At 48.1% G+C, this 16,984-nt stretch overlaps 1 protein-coding gene across 2 annotated transcripts in view; it reads left to right on the forward strand.

Annotated features, from left to right (window-relative positions):
* Window positions 1-16,984, forward strand: part of ADCY3 (adenylate cyclase 3) — a 78,769-nt gene that overhangs the window by 56,490 nt on the left and 5,295 nt on the right. For both annotated transcript variants that reach the window (XM_033145185.1, XM_033145186.1), the window contains 10 exons: window positions 501-663; window positions 3,667-3,786; window positions 5,420-5,562; window positions 6,636-6,797; window positions 8,579-8,666; window positions 10,433-10,549; window positions 13,497-13,762; window positions 14,477-14,558; window positions 15,492-15,650; window positions 16,271-16,417. In XM_033145185.1, the coding sequence (XP_033001076.1) occupies window positions 501-663; window positions 3,667-3,786; window positions 5,420-5,562; window positions 6,636-6,797; window positions 8,579-8,666; window positions 10,433-10,549; window positions 13,497-13,762; window positions 14,477-14,558; window positions 15,492-15,650; window positions 16,271-16,417 (1,447 nt within the window). The remainder of the gene's footprint in view (window positions 1-500; window positions 664-3,666; window positions 3,787-5,419; window positions 5,563-6,635; window positions 6,798-8,578; window positions 8,667-10,432; window positions 10,550-13,496; window positions 13,763-14,476; window positions 14,559-15,491; window positions 15,651-16,270; window positions 16,418-16,984) is intronic.

A 16,984-nucleotide genomic window follows, 5' to 3' on the forward strand; every position in this document is an offset into this window, starting at 1 on the left:
ACAAATTTAAAAATTCAATTAAAACTGCAGGTCTCAATTTCAAAATAACCCACCAATAAAAGATGAAGCGTAAATATTAAACAGAAGCCAACCCAAAGGCCAGGTGGAACAGCTCCGTCTTGCAGGCCCTGCGGAAAGATGCCAAATCCCGCAGGGCCCTGGTCTCTTGTGATAGGCTGTTCCACCAAGTTGGGGCCAATACCGAGAAAGCCCTGGCCCTAGTTGAGGCCAACCTAGCATCTTTGTTGCTTGGGACCTCCAAAAGATAATTATTTGAGGACCTTAAGGTCCTACATGGGACCTTAAACCGTTGGAACTCCAGCTCTTATCAGCACCAGCCACCCATGACCAGGGGATGATGGGAATTGTAGTCCAACGACACCTAGAGTGCCACAGAGGTTCCCCAGCCACGCTCTGGCTTCTCCTGCAGTCTCCCCTTCCGTTACCTCTGACCTCTGTCCTTGGCAATGACCGCCTTGCTTTCGATGTGGCCCTTACAGGCGTGTGCACATTTCTCAGAGCACCATGGACTGCCTGAAGGGGGAGTTTGAGGTGGAGCCGGGAGACGGTGGAGCTCGCTGCGAATACCTGAAGGAGAAGGGGATCGTCACCTACCTCATCGTGGTGACCAACAAGCCGCTCAAGAATGGGATCAACGGTGTGGTGAGTGTTCTCGGCCCGTAGGGACAGATGTCCCATTTGCCCAACGTTAGGGCTGGCACCGCATGGATCCTGTGGAAGCAAGTGCAGTTTGGCCTTGCAGTGCTCTGGGGTTGGGCCTCCCGGTTCCTACGTTGCAGTAGATTGAGGAGTAGCCAATGTGGTGCCTTCCATCTCTTGCCGGACTCCCATCAGCCCCAGCCAGCATGGCCAAGGGTTGTGGTCCAATAAAACCTGGAGAGCACCATGTTGGCAAACCCTGCCCAGAACACCCAGAAAGCTTGAGATTTCTCCATTGTGGGGGGTTGGACTAGATGACCCTTGGGGTCCCTTTCAGCTCTACGATCCATTTCAAAGCAAAGACGATGGAAGATCAGCCTTGCCGTCATTTTTTCGCACCAGAACTGGGCCGGTTGGCAAATCAGACGTTTACGTTACGAGTCTTTCCCAAGCTGGATCTTCGGACTACAACTCCCATTAGCGCCAGCCAGCACTCCTGATGGGAGTTGTAGTCCAGAACATCTGGAGGGTGCCAGCTTGGGGAAGGCTGCTGCTGTAGGCGAACGAGTGAAAAGGGATTTGATGGCGGGAGCCTGCTTCTCTGCTCCATGTGCTACATTTCCATTCCAATCCACTTGGGCGCTGAGGATCAATAGTTGATTAACAAGCCTGGTTCTCCGTTCAGCCGGGAATTTAAATAGCCTGTCCCGGCCGGCTAATTGCTCTCAGGGTCAAAGAGGATGCCTCCTGTTTGTGCCGTGCTCAAAATTTCAGAGCCGGTAGTCACGATGGCTGTGCCCTGCCTCTACAGCTGGAGGCAGCAGTGCTTCTGAATATCAGTTGCTGCAAACCACAGGTGGGGAAAGGGCTCTTGGGTTCGAATCCTGATTGCAGGTTTCAGACAGGCATCTGGTTGGCCACTGTGAGAACAGAGTGCTTTTGAAAAAAAACACTTAAAAGCACAATTGTAAGTGTTTATTTGAAAGGTTTATACCATGGGTAGGCAAACTAAGGCCCAGCCGGGGCCCGGATCCAGCACAATCACCTTCTACATCCGGCCTACGGATGGTCTGGGAATCAGTGTGTTTTTACATGAGTAGAATTCGTGCTTTGATTTCAAATGCATCTCTGGGTTATTTGTGGGGCATAGGAATTGGTTCATTGTTTCCCCCCCCCCAAAATATAGTCTGGCTCCCCACAAGGTCTGAGGGACAGTGGACCGGCCCCCTGCTGAAAAAGGTTGCTGACCCCTGGTTTATACCCTGACTTTCCTAAATATAGTAAGGTCCAAGGCAGCTACTGACATTGTGATTAAAACGATTAAATTACATCAAAATGTTCAGCCAGCCTTGGCCAACCTGGTGCCCTCTGGATGTTTTGGACTAAGGTTCAGACAAAGGGCAGCCAGAATGATGGATGGAGGGGATGGAGCCACTCCTGTACGAGAAAATATTGCAGCATTCGGGACTTTTCAGTTCAGAGAAATCAGAAGCAAAAAGGGATGCGTTAGAGGTTTAAAAACAGGAAGCATCCCTCCGAAAAGCCCCCATATGCGATTCAAAATAAAACTCTGGAATACAATTTCAATATATACAAAGCAAAACATGTATTTATTGCAACACGCGTGTGGAATGGAGTGCAAGGAAATCTTAACCTTCCATCAGGACTACTTTGATGCTTAAAAAAAAATAGTAATCAAATGTCAAGTTCCCTTTTTCTTTGAGTCTCTGCTTTTCTGGTGCCCTAAGCACATGTTCAGTCTGCCTATTGCGTAATCCAGCACTGGGTCCTAGAATAAGGTTACCAGATTTTTTTCCAATGACTCTGGGGACACTGTTCAACTTCAATGGATTTTGTATGGGGACTGATTTGTAAATCCGGGAACTGTCCCCGAGAAACGGGGACGTCTGGTAACCTTATCCTAAAATGGATTGTAGTCCAGCCCCCTGCAATTGGTTTGAGCCCTAGCTGCTCTGGAGGGTAGGACTCGAACCCATGGCTTCAAGATACAAGAAAAGTGATTCCGACTAAACATCAGGAAGAACTTTCTGACGGTAAGAGCTGCTTGACAGGGGAACAGACTCCCATGAGAGGTGGTGGACTCTCCTTCCTTGGAGGTTTTTATTTATTTTATTTTTTAAAGATTTTTTATTATTTTACAATAAAACAAAGAAAGAAGAAAAACATTACATAAACATAAACACAATAAAAACACAATACATAATGAACAATAATCAAAATAAACATAGTAACAATAACAACAAACAAAGAAGAACATATACAAACCTTAACAAACATCTATCTTTGTACTTTTCTTGTTTCTGACTTATCTGTTAGGGGACTTCCCCTGTTCCCTCCACTGCCTTTAAAATCATATATACTCTTTAGGTAGCTTTATATCTTTTTCCAATAACATTTACCAAATCTCCTTGGAGGTTTTTAAGCAGAGGTCCGTCAGGGATGCTTTAGCCGAGATTCCTGCATTGCAGGGGGTTGGACTAGATGACTCTTAGGGGTTCCTCTGCACACCGCCACGTGCACAAAATCCACCCACGTTTTGACAGCAGGGCACCGGAGATTTACATTCAAACAGAAAGCGATGAGATTTATACATGTGCATCGTTCACGAGAAGATAAAGACCATCTGTGCCTTCAGGTGATGAGGAACCAGGCAGGGGGGGAGGAAGGGGGTGCGGTGGGGGCGGCCCGCCCTGGGTATCACCACTGAGGGGGGGGGTGACAAAATGCCGGGCGGCACTCACCGCGGGGCCTGCAACACGCCTCTCCTGGGCTCCACGCTGCCCCAAACGGTCCGCCCGCCCCCACCTCCTCAGCTGTAGGGCAGCTGAGTGGGACGTGGAGGCAGGCAGACTCTTCTGAGGCCCCACGGAGCGTCCTCCCCCGACTCGCCTGCCCCGCGGTGCCTGGCCCCAGGCGCCCGATCGGCTTGCTCCACCGCTGGCCTCTGGAACTCCCCTCCATTCCTCTCCTTGTTTCTCTCTGCAGAAGCTGTCCGTCTCTTCCTCCCACGGCGAGTCGCCGCAGCTGATCAACACCAAGGATTGCAACGGGAGCATCAACACCACTTGCACGACCCCCGACGAGGCGGAGGAGTCGGACACCAGGGTATGATGGGGCTGGGGGAGGCCGAGAAGGAGCCACAGGGCCAGAATGCACCACTCAGATGCTTCCCCTCCCCCCCCCCCCAAGGAAAGCATATGGAAATTAAGAAAATTTGCACACCTGGGCATATCGAACCAGCTGCTCCCCTCCAACGCACAGCAGAAGTCTCCTGAGGCGATGCACACTTTTTTTTTTAGAAATGTAAAAACACAAGTTGTTTGTTTGTTCGAAGCATGTTTCCCTCTCCCTTCAGCTGAGAGAGGTTTCCAGAGTGGCTTACAAAGATCAATAATGACTATCGTAAAAATAATGGAGCCACAGAGCCATAAAAAAGATGACAAAATTCAATGGGAGACTCAAGGATCTGCACACCAGCCACCGAGTATTCTGGAATATCTGGGCATTTGCCGTATTTTTCTGTGTATAAGACTACCGTAGGTTTCCCCCCTAAAAAATAATGTCGAAAATTAAGGGGCGTCTTATACACAGATACATCTCTCTTCCCCCCCCCCCCCATTTTCTTACACCCGAGTCTCCAAAAATAGAGGGCGCCTTATACATGGGGGCGTCTTATAGACGGAAAAATGTGGTATTTGTTTTTTAAAAGCCTTCAACAGAGTTGAGGACCCTGCAGGCATCTTTGGGGAGAAAAACATCCCAAAGGGGAGCATTCTTGGCTGAGGAGGTGTCCTCTGCAGTTGTCACCTGCCTGGCTCTGATGGTGGGAGGACTTAAGAGGAGCAGGGCCACAGAGGATGGCCATTCAGCTCGAGCAAAGATCTGTTGCAGGCTCAGGAGCCCATGCCACAAACCCTGGTGATTCTGCTCCATCCCCCCTCTCAATAGCGTTGTGAGATTTCACCAGGAACTGGCCATGTGCTCTCACACCTATTATTTCCAGTCTTGAGGGCTAGAAACTTGGCTTTGTTTTAAGTGGAACTTGGGATGTTGAACTCTGTGTGCAGTACCAATGATGATGATCCTGAGCTGAAGCAGAAACAAATAGATGTAGAGCGGACAGAGAAACTTTGGGATTGATTTACAGGAGGAAAGGCTTCTGTTGTTTAGTTTCACTTGCTTACACCCTGCCTTCAGTTTTGGATGGTGTCAGATCCGCGTTGCGGTTGCTCACGAGTAACCAGGAATGAGTCTCAACTGTCTTTTAACAGTTTATTGGTGCAGACTATTTATAGTGCAGAGAACGTGAAAACATGACCGTTCTAGTCACTTGCAGAAACCAGGAGTGCTGGTTTCCGGCTGTGACCCCAACATAAGAATTTAGGCACCCCAAAGTGCCGCCTCCACGATCTCCTTTTGACCCCTCTGCGCAACTAGTGCGAATCAACACTCATCCTCCCTGCTCCCCTGTTGAATGAAAATGCATTTCTAGAACTCCTTGGCCAAGAGCTGTCTCTGCACAAACACACACCACTTCCTGGGCCCTGGTGTGAGGATTTACATTTGCATTCCCTTTTAAAAACATGAAATTTATGTGCTGTCTTACCTGCAAGGAGCTAAGTTCAACCAGTCTGAGTTCACCGAGCGGTCTTTGTGATTTGAGTGGGAATTTGAACCCCTCAGGCCCTAGCCTGGCACCCTAACCACTGCACCAAACTGCCTCTTCCCTTCTGCTCAGGTGGTGAACCCCTCCTTCCCCAACCCGCGGCGGCGCCTGCGCTTGCGTGACCTGGCCGAGAGGGTGGTGGACGCCTCCGAGAACGAGCAGGAACTCAACAAGCTGCTGAACGAGGCCTTGCTGGAGAGGGAGTCGGTGCAGGCGTAAGTCTCCCCTCCCCGTCATACCTGGGGGGGGGGTTGCATCTGGTGTGGTTGGGGGTCAAAGGGAATTGTGGTCGAAAGCAGCTGCAGGGAACCAGGTTAGTACCCATATACGGAAGTCCTTGGCTATTTTCTGTTATATACCCTTTATACCTGCCCTCTTTCTTCCATCATGGAACCCAAGGTGATTCTTAAGTGATTTTCCATCCAGGCTTGGCATCGGCGAGGCAATGCAGTTGTGTGTCCTCTGACCAGGAGCAAACACCTGATTTACCATTTTGGAAAATGGAAATCTGAGGTTCTCAGGAAGCAGGGCACCAGACAGAACCCTGGAGGCCAGACCAGTGTCCCACCCGGTCCAACATCCTGTTGCCAACCGGATTCTCCCAGGGACAGAACCCTCTCCCCTCCTGTGGTTTTCAGCAACCGGCAGGCGGAAGCATTGCTGCCTCCAGCAGTGGAGGTAGACCGGGGTTTCCCAAAACTCGGGTCTTGCAGCTCTTGCTGGACTACAACTCCCATCATCCCTGACCACTGGTCTTGCTAGCTAGGGATGATGGGTGTTGTAGTCCAACAGCAGACGGAGACCCAATTTGGGGTGCAGAGCATAGCCATCAGGGCTAGCAGCCCCAGAAAGCCTTGTTCTCCATGTGGAAGGATCAGATAGGAGAGAATTAAAAAATGCCTTAGATAACCTGGTTGGCTGGCATCCGTCTGTCTTGGGAGACCAGGGGAGAGTGCACCTCAAGGGGTGAAGAAGACCACTGCCAGTCAGAGTATGTAGCACTGATCTAGATGGGCCATCGTGTGATTTTGCATGAGTCGGCTGTGCAGCGGACCTGAGGACTCCTCTCATGCCCAAGGACGGCCCATCCAGGGTAGAATCCTGGTCTCACAATGGCCGGCCTCATGCCTGTGGGAAGCCTACAAGCCGGACCTGAGAGCGACAGCACTCACCTGTAAGATTTCCAGGAGCAGGGATGCTGCCTCTGGCAACAGCGGAGGTGGGGCACAGCTGTCCTGCAGACCTTCTAGGAATCGTAAGTTCTCCGCACGCCTCATGTTTCTGGCAGGATGAAGGGCAGATCCACCTATCGACTCTCCATGCGCTTCATTGACCCCGAGATGGAGACGCGGTACTCCGTGGAGAAGGAGAAGCAGAGCGGGGCGGCCTTCAGCTGTTCCTGCGTCGTCCTCTTCTTCACCGCCCTCGTGGAGATCTTCATTGATCCACGGTGAGTGCAGCTTGGTCAAAAATGACCTGCGTGTCAAATCTAGGGGCTCAACCATTACATGTTCCTTTTGGTGCTTCTAGACTGTCAATTTTGCAGGAAGGATTTCAGTGCGTACCGTAGTTTGCATGATCATTGTAAACCATTTCAGTGTGTGTGTGTGTGTGTGTGTGTGTGTGTGTGTGTGATAACACAAATAATAAAGTGGATCAATGCACCCTGTTGCCCTAGTGTAACAAATTCACCAACACACTTTAGGAATGTGATGGGAAAGTGTGGGATGAACAAACAATGGGAAGCCCAAGCAAATCAGGATGGATGTTTAATATTTAATATGTCCAAACATTCAAGATTAAAAAAAACCTCTGGTAAGCTTTGTGTAGAGTTGTGAAGAGCTGAGGAAAAACTGGAAATATGGGGGGTGGGGTGGGGGTGGGCATTTCCCCCCATTTCCTGTATTTTATTCAGAAACAAGGAGGGGGACAGACTCAGAAAAATTGGGGGGGGGGATGGGAATTCCTATGCCGCGATTTTTCTGTCCCTGCCCCCCCCCCCAGGTTTCACATTGTTGGGGAAAATGCTCACTGGGGCCGGGCAGCGAACCCCCAAGACTCCGGAGCGTCTCCCTGGCCCTCTCTGGTTGGCATCCTCCCCAAGTCCAGAGTGCTGGCAGTTTGCGACTCTTCTCTCATGAAAAGAGCACACAATGTCTTCTGGCATATCCAGCAAGAAGGAAGACTCATTTGTACAGGTGAAACTTGAAAAATTAGAATATCATGGAAAGGTTCATTTCTTTCAGTAATTCAAAGGTGAAACTAATATATGAGATAGACTCATGACAAGCAAAGCGAGATATGTCAAGCCTTTATTTGTTATCATTGTGATGATTATGGCATACAGCTGATGAGAACCCTAAAATAACAATCTCAACTTTGGGGTTTTCATCAGCTGAACGCCATAATCATCACTTTTTATAACAAGCAAAGGCTTGGCATATCTCGCTTTGCATGTCATGAGTCTATCTCATATATTAAACTCCAGTAGCTAATGAAAACAATTGCTTACATAAATGGACTTTTCCACGATATTCTAATTTTTCAAGTTTCACCTGTAGGTGTAAGATCTTTTATTTAAAGTCTTATATACAGAAACTCCATAAGCACGTCTGTGTTCTATGAACACCAGTACAGAACCTGCGACACTGCTAAAAGTGAAACTAAAACACAGTAAACATACTCAGAAGGAATAGATAAGACCAACTTCCTTTCTCACAGTCTAACTCAGACTCGTGTGATTTACACCAAACATAACATCACAACGATCCTGCGGTAGCAGCATAGGATAGATAAAAATCCCAACACACATACCCAGTTTTGTGCAAGAAAGCTGGGATGAACGCTGAAAAAAGCAGACTCTCTAGAGACACCCTTAACCGTGGAAATCTCAAGGGCAGCCCACGAGCAGCCTGGAGCCTACAGAACATCTGCTAGAGGCTGGTCTTAAGACAATGAGCGCCATAGGCTTGTTGCCTTTGGATGGCCCTCTTCGCAGAGCATTCATTGGTCTGCACGAGGTTCGTGGGGAGGTCACACGATGCTGGCTGTTTATTGACCCTGCGGCTAACCACTGCACCACACTGCCTTTCATTATATGCTTTTGATTTGATTTTTTCCCCCAGCCGAGAATTCTGCAGCCTCTTAAGTCTGAAGCAGAAAGAAATAGATGTAGAGCGAACAGATCCTTGACTTCCATTTTGCCTTTCTCTTTTTCTTTCTGCCTTGCAGGCTGATGACAAATTATGTGACGTTCGTTGTCGGGGAGGTCCTGCTGCTCATCCTCACGCTCTGCTCTCTGGCTGCCATCTTTCCCAGGGTAAGGGCCTCCCCCCACAATGCTTCTCCCCTCCCCTCTCAATAATAATAACAATTATTATTATTATTATTATTATTTGTACCCCGTCCATCTGGCTGGATTTCTCCAGCCACTCTGGGTGGCTTCCAACAAAAATCAAATACATTAAAATATCACACATTAAAAGCTTCCCTAAACAGGGCTGCCTTCAGATGTCCTCTAAATGTCTGGTAGTTGTCTATCTCTTTGACATCTGAAAGGAGAGAGTTCTACAGGGCGGGTGCCACTACCGAGAAGGCCCTCTGCTTGGTTCCCTGTAGGTTTGCTTCTCGCAGTGAGGGAACCGACAGAAGGCTCTTGGAGCTGGACCTCAGTGTCCGGGCTGAACGATGGGGGTGGAGACGCTCCTTCAGGTATACAGGACCGAGGCTGTTTAGGGCTTTCAAGGTCAGCACCAACACTTTGAATTGTGCTCGGAAATGTACTGGGAGCCAAGGTAGATCTCTCAGGACCGGTGTTATATGGTCCCGGCAGCCACACACACAGACACGCACATACTGAATGCGCAGTCATTACCCAAAAGTGTACTGTATTTTTCTGCCCCCATGTATAAGTCGCCCCCTATTTTGGGGGATTCAGATTTAAGAAAATGGGGGGGGGGTGTATCTGTGTATAAGACACCCCCTAACTTTGACATTATTTTTTATGGGGGAAAACCTAGTCTTATACACGGAAAAATGTGGTATATTGTGCCCTTTCTTGCAATGGAGCCCATGGTGGGCTTATGGGGAAATAAGACTCCTGCCCCGCAAGGAATTCCTTCTGCACTGGGGCTCCACATTTCTCCAGGACTCAGCCTGGGGGAAGTGTGCTTCCATTGTGTTGTATCCAAATTAGTGCTGAGTAACGTATCCCATCAGCTCTATCTACTACCCCATCCTCTCGCACACGTGTTCATGCTCTAGTTATCTCCCTCTTGGACTACTGCAATGCGCTCTACGTGGGGCTCCCTTTGAAGGTGACCCGGAAACTACAACTAATCCAGAATGCGGCAGCTAGACTGGTGACTGGGAGCAGCCACCGAGACTATATAACACAGGTCCTGAAAGACCTACATTGGCTCCCAGTACGTTTCCGAGCACAATTCAAAGTGTTGGTGCTGACCTTGAAAGCCCTAAATGGCCTCGGCCCAGTATACCTGAAGGAGCGTCTTCTCCACCATCGTTCAGCCTGGACACTGAGGTCCAGCTCCGAGGGCCTTCTGGCGTTTCCCTCCCTGCGAGAAGTGAGGTTACAGGGAAGCAAACAGAGGGCCTTCTCGGTGGTGGCGCCTGCCCTGTAGAACGCCCTCCCATCAGATGTCAAGGAAATAAACAACTATCTGACTTTTAGAAGACATCTGAAGGCAGCCCTGTTTAGGGAAGTTTTTAATGACTGATGTTTTAATGTATTTTTTAATATTTTGTTGGAAGCCACCCAGAGTGGCTGGGGAAACCTGGCCAGATGGGCAGGGTATAAATTCTTCTTCTTCTTCTTCTTCTTCTTCTTCTTCTTCTTCTTCTTCTTCTTCTTCTTCTTCTTCTTATTATTATTATTATTATTATTCTAGGGGTGCTTCCGGCACTCTGGAACATATTTTGGGAAGCTGTGGTATGCCCCCAGGGTGTGTTTGTGTGTGGGGGAGGGGTACCAGGGGTCATCTAGCCCAACCCCTGTGGGACGTGGCCCTGGGTCCGAGAAAGGGCTGCTCCTCCATCTCTGCTTCAAATGCCTTCCTCTCCCTACAGGTTTTCCCTAAGAAGCTTGTGGCTTTTTCCTCGTGGATCGACAGAACAAGGTGGGCCAGGAACACCTGGGCCATGTCTGCCATTTTCATCCTCACCATGGCGAACATCGTAGACATGGTAAGCAAGTCTTGCGGAAGAGCTCTGCCTGTCTGCCTGCCCTCTCCTTGCTCCCGCATCCAAAGCACGGTGAAAAGAGTCGTTCTGGGATGTGCGAATGTCTCGCTTAGCACTGAAGGCAAGCCGGAGTTGTTGTTTTCAAAACATGGCATTATACTAAAAGCGTTGTGTCCCAGGGTGGCGGCCACACTCCTATCGGCAGCTTTCTGAGTGCAGTTGGACAAAAGTAACGGGCACCTATGCTGCAAGGACAGCTGTCCCCATCTGGGTGACTTCCAGGTGATTTGGACCACAGTCCTTGGTCCCCACAAAACAACTGGAGGGCACTAGGTTGCCTTTTCGTGGGAAAAGGAAACGAATGGTTTTGAGACACTTGGTTTTAAAAGAAATATTACTTAACAGAAAGTGGAGAAGATGCATGTTATCATGGAGTGAATGTCTTAAATAGCTTTTTAAAACGTAACCGGCGGGTGGAAAATTGGAAGTCCATTTGAGTTTTCTTTATCTCTTCTCTTCTCTTCTGGGTAGAGATAGACAAGGAACTCTGTGCCACCTCGATTCTAGCCCTGAATGCACAGAGGGTCCATTGGGGAGGCAGTCATCATGGGCCCGGTCACCCCATCACCGCCTTCCTCCCCTCTTTTTCCTCCCAAGCTGACATCCCTGTGAACTCTCCCGCTTCTGGTTTGCAGAGCTGCGCGGTGCAGATCATTAAGGGAAATTAGCAGAAGGCCAGCTGCGGCTGGTTTATTTTTAGAACCTGTTAATAATTGGCCAGACCTTGAACCCTTCCCTGCTGACGCGGCTGATACGGAGGCGCTGCCATTTACACACTGGGAGACCTTGAGGAGATTTAAGAAAGCCTTTAGGCGCCGTGGGGTGGATTGATGGGGAGGGAAAGAGCTCTGATCTCTCTTTGCAAAGAAAGAAAGAAAGAAAGAAAGAAAGAAAGAAAGAAAGAAAGAAAGAAAGAAAGAAAGGGATAAACACGACACAAGGAAATCTTCGTGCGTCTGAGCACACTCTACCCCCACCCACCTTGACAGAAGTGGTGAATGATCATAGTAGCTGGGCGAAATGGATGGGGAGAGTGAGTGATTGGGTGAGGGGTTGGAAGAGCAACTGTCCCGGACCATGCAATCATCACCTGAGGCCCTTCTTTGTGTGCCTCCTCCATGAGAGATTTGGAGGGCAGCAACACGAGAACGGGGCCTTTTCTATGTTGGCTCCCTGCTTGTGGGATGCTCTCCCCAGGGAGGTTTGCCGGGTGCCTTCATTATACACATTTAGGCGCCGTGCGAAGATGTTCCTCTTCAACCAGGCCTTGAGTTTCTTGCGAACCGCTCTGAGATCTTTTGATGAATGCTGGGAGATCCATTTTCCCTTCTTAGAGATACATTTCCTAAAGTTCCCCAAGAAGAGGGATTGGTTGTTAAACCACTCTGGGAATTGTAGCACCCTGAGGGGAATAGGGGGGGGGGGTCTCTTAACACCTCTCAGCTCCCTTAACTGACTACATCTCCCAGAATCCTTTGGGGGGGGGAAAGCCGTGACTGGCATGATGTTGATTTAAATGTTGTGACCTGAGAGAAAACCATCATATTTTTTTCCTCAGCCCTCAGAATGACAGTGTTGTGACTCTTTTTCACCCTCTGGTGGCTAGGGGATATTAAAACGAATCTCCATGAGAAATCTGTTTCCAATGGGTGGGTTTGGGCAAATTCAGCAGAACAGTTTATTTATAAGGGTTATAGCACTAAGAAAGGAGCAAATTTGAGCAAATTCAGTTTTTTTTAGAATGTAAAAAGAGCCGGAAGAGCGTAAGAAGAATATTCTAGTCATCCTAAAGGCCAGCTACTCCACCCACAAGCATTTCCCAGCAGGAAGAATGAAAGCGATAATTTCCACAGATTTACTGAGTGAGATCCATTGCTCTCTCTGAGATGAATGCTTTCCTTCCGTGGAGACTGGGCAGGTGTGGAGGGTCAGTGGCTGAGATGCAACAAATATCTGATGAAGATGCTTTTATTCTGGCAGGCACTGGGGAACCGATTTCTTTTGATAGATATGTTTTAATTCCATAGGTAGTTTAACTACTTTGAAACAACAGCCTTCTGTAAGTTTTTAGCTATGTGTGTTTTTATCCGTGTTGGTTTGAAAACGTTGCAAGCTGCCTCGAGTCTCAGTTAAATAAAGTAGCAACAACAGTAACAGCAGCAAGAACAACAACTCATCTGCTGTAGGGCTAGTTGATATATTGCTATATCACCCAAAACCGGTTTGAAGTCCATATTGTGATACAGTATTGGTTTCATGATTTTTGACCCGGCAATATATTGTGAATCATGCTCTCTCTCTGTGTGTGTGTTGCAAAAATCACAATGTGGAAAAAACCTTGAAGCCAGCCCATGCCTCTATATAGCTCCACCCCTATTTTAGACACCGTGATATACCAGTATACTGCGATGTTTAGCTGGTGATATATCACAATGTTGAAAACCAGCTCCATCCTTATTTCAGACATTGCGATATACCAGTATATCGCAATGTTTAGCTGGTGATGTATTGTGATGTTGAAAACCAGCTCCATCCTTATTTCAGACACCTCACTATATCAGTATATCGTGATATTTAGCTGGTGACATATCGTGATGTTGAAAACCAGCTCCATCCTTATTTCAGACACCTCACTATATCAGTATATCGTGATATTTAGCTGGTGACATATCGTGATGTTGAAAACCAGCTCCATCCTTATTTCAGACACCTCACTACATCAGTATATCGTGATATTTAGCTGGCGATATATCGTGATGTTGAAAACCAGCTCCATCCTTATTTCAGACACCTCACTATATCAGTATATCGTGATATTTAGCTGGTGATACATCGTGATGTTGAAAACCAGGTACCGCCCAGCCCTAATCTGCTGTTTCTGCCTCTGCAGCTCAGCTGCCAGCAGTATTACAAGGACACCGCTTACAACATCACGGTGATGAAGGCACTGCTAGAAGGGGGCTGCGTGGAGAACCCCAAGTACTACAGCTACATCACCGTACTGGCGCTCATCGCGACCATCATGCTGGTGCAAGTCAGCCACATGGTCAAGCTCACCCTGATGCTCATGATTACCGGGTCGGTGGGAGTAGTGAACATCCTGGCCTGGGAGCAAATCTTCGACAATTATGATAAGGAACGGTTCCAAGAGAGCAGGTAAGCACCTAGGGTGTGGTGGTGGCTCCCTCAACCTGAAAAGCGAGATGAGCACCGCAACCCCATAGTCACCTTGGACTAGATTTAATGTCCAGTGGTCCTTTACCTTATCTTAGAAAGGTGGTATACAAATTAAAAGTGAAATGAAATATTTCTAAATCCTACATAAATCCATCTCTGTAGAAAACTAGCATATCAAGGGGAAAGGGACTATTCTAGTCTTCTCCCAAAGAGTGGCTTTCTCCATGCAGGGAGATTGGTTTATACCAGGGGTGGCCAACTTCCAAGAGACTGGGATCTACTCACAGAATTAAAAACTGGCAGTGATCTGCCCTCGTTTTTGGGGGGTTCAGGTCAAAGTTGTTGAGCTTTTTTGGTGGAGGGGAAAACCCCCGTTTTTAGGGGGATGGGAGGCATAGGTTTCTTAGCTTTGGGAGGGGGGGTGCAACGTTTTTAAATTATTTTGGGGTCAAAGAGAAACAGCAACTCACCAAAGGATCGCTGGGGGGAAAACAGCCTCGGTTCTCCAACAATGGAGGGCGGGGTGGGGCCGGAAAGGGGCCAGCGATCGACCAAAACCTCGCAGGGATCGAACACTAGATCGCGATCGACCTGTTGGACGTCCCAGGTTTATACCATAGCGATGTGGTTTTGCTGGATGTGCAAATCAACCCTCCGCTGTGTGGCCATGACTAATTTTTCTCTGCTCCGCAGGTCCTCACTGATTTCGTCCAAATATTCGATGACAGCGATGATCTTAGTGATGATGCTCAGCTTTTACTATTTCTCGCGCCACGTGAGTAGCCTGCCGGTCTCTTCTCATTCCCAGAATCTGAAGGTCCATGACAACAGCAGCAGAACATAAGCAATGATGCCCTACACCCTCCCCCCCCCCCCTTGGGATGTGTATAGAGACCAGGTGTTCCTGGACTCCAACTCCCATCAGCCTCAGCAGAATGGCCAAAGGACTGGGAATGCTGGGAGTTGTTTTCCAACAACAGCTGGCAAGATAACTGTTATGTACTGAGTTGAATAGGATCCAAACTGCAGCAGGCTGATTGGTCCTAGAACAATAGGATTGAGATTGCAGCAGTCTGACTGGTCCCAGAACAATAGGATTGAGATTGCAGCAGTCTGATTGTTCCCAGAACAATAGGATTGAGATTGCAGCAGTCTGATTGGTCCGCAGGAGCCACCCAATCCAGCTCCAGGTGGAAGTGAATCTGCACTCTGATTGGCATACAGGAGTATCCCTGAATTAGCCAATCACGTGGGGCCCATTGTGTATATAAAGCAAACGTTTTGGGGGAACTGCATTCCTCACTACTATGAGCTGAATAAAGAGCATGAAATTCACACTCGACTCCGAGTATCTTTCAATAACCATGGCGGGTCACTTTGCTACTCTCATATTCAAACTTCGTCTCTGTGTTCAGGGAATGTCCTTCCAGAGCATGAAGGATAGGCAGACTTTACTCAGTTGTGTTGGGCAACTATTTCCCACGGCAACAGTGGCACTCATCTGCCAGGGCCCAAAGCTGCTGTCTGTCTGCCTCACAGGCTGGCCCAGAGACTAGCATATTTTCCAAACTCAAAAGTACGCGACGCAAGTGTAGCTTTGGATCATTTAACTATAGTGGCGGATTGTCCTTGTAAGGTATCTTAAGGCGCAACCGAGATCGGACACCCCACATTTATTTGAGGCCTTCCTGGGATGACTCTTTGGCAGGTGGAGAAGCTGGCCAGGACTTTATTCCTGTGGAAGATAGACGTTCACGACCAGAAGGAGCGGGTCTATGAGATGAGGCGCTGGAACGAGGCCTTGGTCACCAACATGCTCCCAGACCACGTCGCTCGGCACTTCCTTGGCTCCAAGAAGCGGGACGAGGTGAGCATCAGAAGGCGAGCGGCTGGGAGAGGGTTGGAAAGGCCATCTCTGTGCCAGAGACCAGGGAGAGCTTTTGCCAGCCGCAGTGAATGGGTTTGGCTTAGACAGATAAATGCTACGGAATTTGGAGCTTCCTGTGTTCATAGGTTGATTTCAGATTCCAAAAAAAACATCTGGCTGTTTGTTGCCCTCGGCCTCATCCAGCTGTGGTCTTCAGCTATTAAAGCAGCGCTTCCCAAACTCCAGCTGTTTTTTGGACTACAACTCCCATCATCCCTAACTGGCAAGACCAGTGGTGAGGGGGTGATAGGTATTGTCGTCCAAAAAAGCTAGAGACCTAGGTTTGGGAAACACTGTATTAAAGAAACGATTACAGATCTCATTCGTTCTCCTGAATCTCTGCCAAAAAATCTCAGCATCCAGTTGAGTTGATTTGCAGATTTCACCACTGGTCAGATCTGTGTCCTCCGGAGCTCATACAGGTCTTAAGCAGGACTTCCAAAGTGTAGGTTATTCTCATTTTCTGCTATACCCACTAACGGTAGCACCCAAATTGGCTGCGAGATCCTGGACTCTGTTTCTGCTTCCTTCCTCTCCTCCTTCCTTGCCCTCCTGTTCAGGAGCTATACAGCCAGTCTTACGATGAGATTGGAGTCATGTTTGCATCCCTCCCCAACTTTGCTGACTTCTACACGGAGGAGAGCATCAACAATGGCGGGATCGAGTGCCTGCGCTTTCTCAACGAGATCATCTCGGATTTTGATGCGGTGAGTCGTCCCCGACCAGCAGCCAAGGTGGCTGGTTGGCCAGTTTGCTGTAAGGGAGTCCAGAAAGGGAGGAAATGTATGATGTGTTCTTGAATGTCTTGCTTGTGTTTTTCTTTATGGCATTCCTGCTAAGGAACTTTACAATTCCAAGTAAAAGAACCATTAAGTACAGGTGAAACTCGAAAAATTAGAATATCGTGGAAAAGTCCAGTTATGTAAGCCATTGTTTTCATTAGCTTTTAATATATGAGATAGAACCATGACATGCAAAGGGAGATATGTCAAGCCTTTATTTGTTGTAATTGTGATGATTATGGCGTACAGCTGATGAAAACCCCAAAGTTGAAATTGTTAATTTGGGGTTCTCATCAGCTGTACGCCATAATCATCACAATTATAACAAATAAAGGCTTGACATATCTCACTTTGCATGTCATGAGTCTATCTCATATATTAGTTTCACCTTTTAAGTTGAATTACTGAAAGAAATGAACCTTTTCACGATATTCTAATTTTTCGAATTTCACCTGTATATAACTCTTCAATTCTATGATTCTGTAAGGTACA

This window comes from Lacerta agilis, chromosome 3, assembly GCF_009819535.1.
Source record: "Lacerta agilis isolate rLacAgi1 chromosome 3, rLacAgi1.pri, whole genome shotgun sequence".
NCBI lineage: Eukaryota > Metazoa > Chordata > Lepidosauria > Squamata > Lacertidae > Lacerta > Lacerta agilis.